The 6,370-nt window shown below is 42.9% G+C and overlaps 1 protein-coding gene across 1 annotated transcript; it reads left to right on the forward strand.

Moving 5' to 3' along the window:
- The first annotated feature begins 2,313 nt into the window (after positions 1 to 2,313).
- CHCHD2 (coiled-coil-helix-coiled-coil-helix domain containing 2) lies at positions 2,314 to 6,147 on the forward strand. Its single transcript, XM_008589452.1, has 4 exons — positions 2,314 to 2,523; positions 4,081 to 4,330; positions 5,087 to 5,237; positions 6,118 to 6,147. Exons 1-4 carry the CDS (start codon positions 2,474 to 2,476, stop codon positions 6,126 to 6,128), a joined length of 462 nt encoding a protein of 153 aa, XP_008587674.1. The 5' UTR covers positions 2,314 to 2,473; the 3' UTR covers positions 6,129 to 6,147.
- Positions 6,148 to 6,370: the final 223 nt, after the last annotated feature.

The raw sequence follows: 6,370 nt of genomic DNA on the forward strand, positions 1-6,370 counted from the left end.
CGGCCCAAACACACAGTCCGATTCCAGCACACTGGCGGAACGAGGTGCGGGGGCAACCCCGAGGGTTGCGATCCCGTTGCCAGTCCCAGTCCGGTACGGGCGCGACACTGAGGGTTGCTATCCGTTGCCGGACACGACAAAAGAAAAAAAAAAAAAAAGAAAATAGAACTAATAATAAAACATAAGGAAAGGGCCGGCCCGTGGCTCACTCGGTAGAGTGCGGTGCTAATAACACCAAGGCCCCGGGTTCGGCTCCCACATACGGCTGGCTGGTTCGCTCACTGGTTGAATGTGGTGCTGACAACATCAAGCGAAGGGTTAAGATCCCCTTACCGGTCATCTTTAAAAAAAAAAAAAAAAAACATAAGGAAAGATGCTGAATTTTGACAAATAAAAATGATAAGGTCTTTTATCTATTAAAAATAGTCAAACAAGGGTTGGCCCGTGGCTCACTTGGGAGAGTGCGGTGCTGATAACACCAAAGCCATGGATTCGGATCTTATATAGGGATGGCTGGTTCGCTCACTGGTTGAATGTGGTGCTGACAACATCAAGCGAAGGGTTAAGATCCCCTTACCGGTCATCTTTAAAAAAAAAAAAAAAAAAAAGGCAAACGAAATAACTTGTTAAATTATAATACACTGTGCTGTCAAAGGTGCAGTGAAATGGGCAGTTCCTTGTACTATTAGTGACATTTATGTTTTATATAAGCCTTCAAGGATAAAGCTTGGCAATGTGTATCAAGGGCAATGTATTAGTCCATTTCTGTTGCTTATAACAAAATACCTGGAACTGGGTAATTTGTAAGAAAACAAAATTTATTGCTTACAGTTTTAGATGCTGGGAAACACATCTGGTGAGGTGACCCTACAGTAATGCAAGGTTTCACATGGTGAGAATGATGGAGCCAAGAGGGAGACTCTCAGGTGCTCTCCTTTTAAAGCCCTCAGAATCACACCCATGACCACCATTAATCCGTTCATTAGGGCATGGTCCTTAGAATCTAATCACCTCTTTAAGGCCCCCCTATTCAATTACCAAAATAGGATTTTCCACCCTCTTAACATTCACAGTGGGGATCAAGCCTCTAATACATAAAATTTGGGGGACACAGTTCAACCCATATCAGGCAATAAGAATGTTCATGCCCTGTGACTCACAGTAATCTCACTTCTGGAAATAGAAGGACCTAGGCCTAGCAGAAAATGTTTTTAATCCTTTCACTCTGGGTGATGAGCCCAGCACTGACTCTGCTGTGATGCTCTGCTCTAGGTGCAGGGTTGTTTCATTTATTTAGTTTAGTTTTTCTTTTTTAATCATCCCTCTTCAAGTTTCAGGATGTGTACTCACTCCCCCATCTGGTTCCCATGTGAGATCCTCATCCCCCTTTCACACACTCATGGCAGCAGCCTGGTGGAGTGACTGCTTGTGCCTCTTCACCCCTCCAAAAAGGTAGATGGACATGCCCATAGAAGGTACCTGTGAAAGAAGACTGGCGGTGGCCAAATGAATGGAGTACCGGGGGAGTGGCTGCCAGAGCAAACACGACCACAGAGTGAATGCTATTCACGTCGCTGAATTGTAAGGTCAAAAATGCTTTTCATGGTCGGGCCGGCCTGTGGCTCACTTGGGAGAGTGTGGTGCTGATAACACTAAGGCCACGGGTTCAGATTCCTATATAGGGGTGGCCGGTTAGCTCACTTTGGAGAGCTTGGTGCTGACAACACAAAGTCAAGGGTTAAGATCCCCTTACCGGTCATCTTTAAAAAAAAAAAAATGCTTCTTGTGGTAAGTTCGGTGCAATGTCTCTTTTCACTCCAGTGTAAAACAAGATCAAACACTGTCTTTGTGACAGGAGTGAGTTCCCGGCTTTGTGGCAGAGGGCATTGGCAGTGAAAACAAAAACAAGAACAAAAATATAAACAACAACAACAACAAAAAAGCCTCAAGGGTTCAGTAATTCGGAACATTGTCTTTCTCTCAAGAAATAAAAGGGAAGTCAATATAACTTGTAAATGACCGTAGGTTCTGTCATGGAAAATAAAAGGCAGGGAGAATTTTAGCCTTTAAAAGCATACCCTGATCAATTTTCAAGGCAGCAATTGCACTATGAATTATGTGTCATGCTTACTTCTTAAGTTCCCCCTACCCCTTTATGGATGTGTGTATTCATGTAGTCGCGTTAGGGCCAGAGGACAGGCTTCGCGCCGCCACCGCAGGAACTTCCGGTTGCGAAGCGCCCCGGCGCCGAGCGCATGACGTCAACCGCGTGCGACGAGGCGCCGCCGTGACGTCCTGCTCTTCCAATGACCTTCAGGTTCCGAGGCGGCGTCAGCAAGCGGAAGGCCTGTCTGCCTGGCCGTGGACTGGTCGCGTCCTGAGGCTGCCCCGCTTCCCGCTGTCCCTCTTCCCCGAAGCCGCCGCTCTCCCCGCAGAGTTTCGCTGTCTACTCGTGGAGCCGCCAGCGCTTGCCATGCCGCGTGGAAGCCGAAGCCGCACCTCCCGCATGGCGCCTCCAGCCAGGTGAGGCCGTCGCGGGGTTGGGGCCGAAGCGCGGGCGCCGTGCCGCAGAGCGGGCCTGCGGCGGGGCCGGCTTGGGTTGTGTTCAGACGGTTTGCTGGGAGTGTGGGGAAAGGCTTACTCGCGGACAGGGTTTTATAAAGTTACGGCCAGTTGATAGGAAGTTAAGTCGCAACCTTTTGACCTAGCCTAATTTGGGGGAAGAGCACTCACAAATAATCTAAAAACCGGCAGAGGGACGTGATATACGTGAAGATGTTTACAGCAGTGCTGGACATATTAGTGAGATTGTTGAAAGCAGCCAAATGTCCTACAGATGGGAGTAGTTGGAATTAATTTTTGTAATAGTTAAGAAAGTCACTTTCACTTACTAGGCTTCAGTTTTCTCCTCTTCAAAATGAAGGAGTTGGACTAGATTCTTTCCCCAGATGACCATCTCAGGTCTTAACTTAAACGTTACTGGCTCAGCGAGACCCTCCTTGATTATCCCACGATTGCGATGTCCCACAGTGTACTTCCCTTCTCCTGCTATTTCTTTCTTAACACTTAATATCGTATGACACAGTATTTTAAGTTGATCCCTCATTAGAATGTAAGCTCCATGAAGGCAGAGGTTTTTTTCTCTTGCTCACAGTTACATTCCCAGCACCTACAGCCCCTTGTACGTGGTCTTTCTAACTCAATATTCTATATTTTTTATGAGGTTTTGGAATAACCGTGCTCTTTAAAGATACTGTGGGCTATATGAATACATGGAAATGGTTGCAAAAAAGCAGGAAAAAATATAGTTGTCCCTTGGTATCTGCGGGGGATTTGTTCAGGACACTGCCCTGCCCCAGAGGATAACAAAATTCTTGGATGGTCAAGTCTCTTATATAAAGTGGTGTAGTATTTGCATAATATCTATGTATACACTCCTGTATACTTTAAATCATCTTTAGACTATTTATAATACCTAATACAATGTAAGTACTGTGTAAATAATTTTATAATGTATTTTTTTTGTCATATTGTTATTTCTTACGGTTTTTCCCTTGAATATTTTTGATATAAGTTGGTTGAAACTGCACATACGGAACCCACAGATATATGGAGGGTTGGCTGTAGTTTATGCTTGGTGATTACAACCTTAACAAATGATTCAAGAGATAAAGTAATGTAGATAGTTCATGGAGTTGTTTTTCATAAAGTTTTCTTGTACGTACTCATTTAAAGTGAGGGCTGGCTGGTTAGCTCATTGGGTAATAGCAGTGTTATAACACCAGGGTCAAGGGTTCGGATCACCATAAGGGCCACTTGCCAAAAAAAAAATATTTTTTAATTGAAAATCCTGAGGTTTATTTTAATAAACAAGTATTCTGTTTAAATATCCTTCCTTTATAAGAGTTTACAAGGGTTTTTAAAAATATTTTATTTTATTTTATTTTTTGGTGACTGTTTGGCTGGTACAGGGATCTGAACCCTTGACCTTAGTGTTATAATCAAGTGTTTTATAAGTTGACAATTTCCAAAACTGGTTGGAAGTGAGAACTTCGTACTTTGTGTTCTTCTCTTTCGTAGCCGGGCACCTCAGATGAGAACTGCACCCAGGCCAGCACCAGTGGCCCAGCCGCCAGCAGCGGTCCCACCATCTGCAGTTGGCTCACCTGCTGCTGCACCGCGGCAGCCAGGTCTGATGGCCCAGATGGCAACCACTGCAGCTGGCGTGGCTGTGGGCTCTGCTGTTGGGCACACACTGGGCCATGCCATCACTGGGGGCTTCAGTGGAGGAAATAATGCTGAGCCCTCAAGGCCTGACATCACTTACCAGGTAAGATTTTGGGCAGCATTTTCCTTCCTTGGGTGTATTTTATGAGAAAAGCTGGTTGTTTGTAAATTCCTTATGTGTAGGAACTGTTTTTAATTTTAGAATCCACAATGCTGTTAATAGAAAAAGACACATTTGGGAGATGAGTTAGTGCCTTATCCCAGCACCAGCAAATACAGTACAATTGTATTTCTTCCCAAGGTGTAGAATTGTAACAGTCCAACCTGACTCACTGTGAAACAGCCGTTTTTCCCTTTAAGGCTTTATCTTGGTGACACTTTTTACTAATCCAGTCTTGATCTTAGTTAAGTAATCAAAAGTCTCTAATAGCTCTGTGATCTCTTACCTAATATTTGCCATTACCCCTTTCTGAGGTGGGTGGATTTTCTCTTCTAATGAGCATGGGTGTGTACTCTTTGTATTTCTAGTGTACTTGAAACTCTTGTTTATCAATTTTTTTATAATAGTCCCATTTTTCCTCCATGAAGCTTCACTGAACTATTTATTCTTGAGAAGTCCAGATAACCGTTCCACCTTATTTGTATCTTTGTTCTTGAATCTTTCTGATTGCAACTGGAATTTTGTGAAAGCTCCTTTGCTTTCTGCCTTTAAACTTTTTCACTTTCCATGTTATTAGATGGAAACTTTAACTTGCATCTGGTTCTAGTTCTGTTTCCCCAATCTGAAAGACAGTGGATACTGCTCTTGGCTATGTGTAAACATAGATTTCTTAACAGTGTTGAATGTTTTCCCTTGCAGGAGCCTCAGGGAGCCCATCCAGCGCAGCAGCAGCAGTCAGAACCGTGCTTCTATGAGATAAAGCAGTTTTTGGAGTGCGCCCAGAACCAGGGTGACATTAAGCTCTGTGAGGGTTTCAGTGAGGTGCTGAAACAGTGCAGACTTGCAAATGGTAAGTGTTTTATCGAACTTACATCTGCTCAATTCAGAGTGGTATTCCTGGACCCTATAGAATTTTGGGAATCTGTGTTTAATAAATCAAGTTGACACATTAGAGGAAGTTTGGTATAAATTTCTCTAAAAATAATTTAACTCTTCTAACAGACAGTTGGTCCATAGGTTTCTAGTCATTATATTAAGCTTTTACCAATTATGTTCTGAATCTGATTCTTCCTTAAGCAGGTACGAATCAGTGTGCCAGGTCTTATTGCAGTTACTGCATGTGAGTGAGCTTCTAGCCTTAAGGCCATGACTATAAAATTACATTCCATTTTCACCAAAACGCAGGAATGGACATAAAGACTCTGATATATTATTGGCATTGCACACACCTCATTGACAGAGAAGAGTTTATTAAGTCCCTCAGTGGAACTCTTGAGATTTAGGCTTTCTGGAATGTTGGCAGTCAACTTGTTTTATGTAATTTCCTCCTGTTCAGCCTAAGAATTCACCGTCTATTAAAATGTTTCTTATCATTTTCCCACCTTCATTTAGGTAGCAAATAGGGGAGAAGTTAATCCTTTCAGGTGGTTGAACTGTGGCATTAAGAGATGGCATGTGCAAGTTTATCAGAAGTCTGTTGAAGCTACATCTAGTAACACAGTGGCTACATTTCTGCTTCAGGACTCTGTCCTTAGGAGCACATATGGCCTGTCTTTTCTCACTTGTGGCAAGTGTAGAGTTGAAGATTTGTTGGTCACAGGATGCTTTCAGTAGCTTGTAAAAGAAACCAGTAACCTTTGGCTGTTTTCCCTCCTTTCGTATTTGGAGGGCTTCTGTTTTGTTGAGTATATGTAGCTAGTGCTCTTCTAACTTGCCTTTTCTGTTTGCAGGATTAGCCTAATCAAGAAGTTCAAATTGAAGAAATGGAAAATCGACTCTCATGACCAAGTTAATTTAGCATAAACATATAATCGATAGTGCAAGTTTAAAGTGTAAAATCATAGCTAGTGCTCTTCTAACTTGCCTTTTCTGTTTGCAGGATTAGCCTAATCAAGAAGTTCAAATGGAAGAAATGGAAAATCGACTCTCATGACCAAGTTAATTTAGCATAAACATATAATCGATAGTGCAAGTTTAAAGTGT

Source organism: Galeopterus variegatus, unplaced genomic scaffold (assembly GCF_000696425.1).
Source record: "Galeopterus variegatus unplaced genomic scaffold, G_variegatus-3.0.2 Scaffold5458, whole genome shotgun sequence".
NCBI classification, from domain to species: domain Eukaryota; kingdom Metazoa; phylum Chordata; class Mammalia; order Dermoptera; family Cynocephalidae; genus Galeopterus; species Galeopterus variegatus.

Coding starts and splice junctions, on each gene's coding strand:
- CHCHD2 (XM_008589452.1), top strand. CDS start 2,474: ATGCCGCGTGGAAGCCGAAGCCGCACCTCCCGCATGGCGCCTCCAGCC. Junction 2,524..4,080: donor CGCATGGCGCCTCCAGCCAG/GTGAGGCCGTCG, acceptor TCTCTTTCGTAG/CCGGGCACCTCAGATGAGAA. Junction 4,331..5,086: donor GGCCTGACATCACTTACCAG/GTAAGATTTTGG, acceptor TTTCCCTTGCAG/GAGCCTCAGGGAGCCCATCC.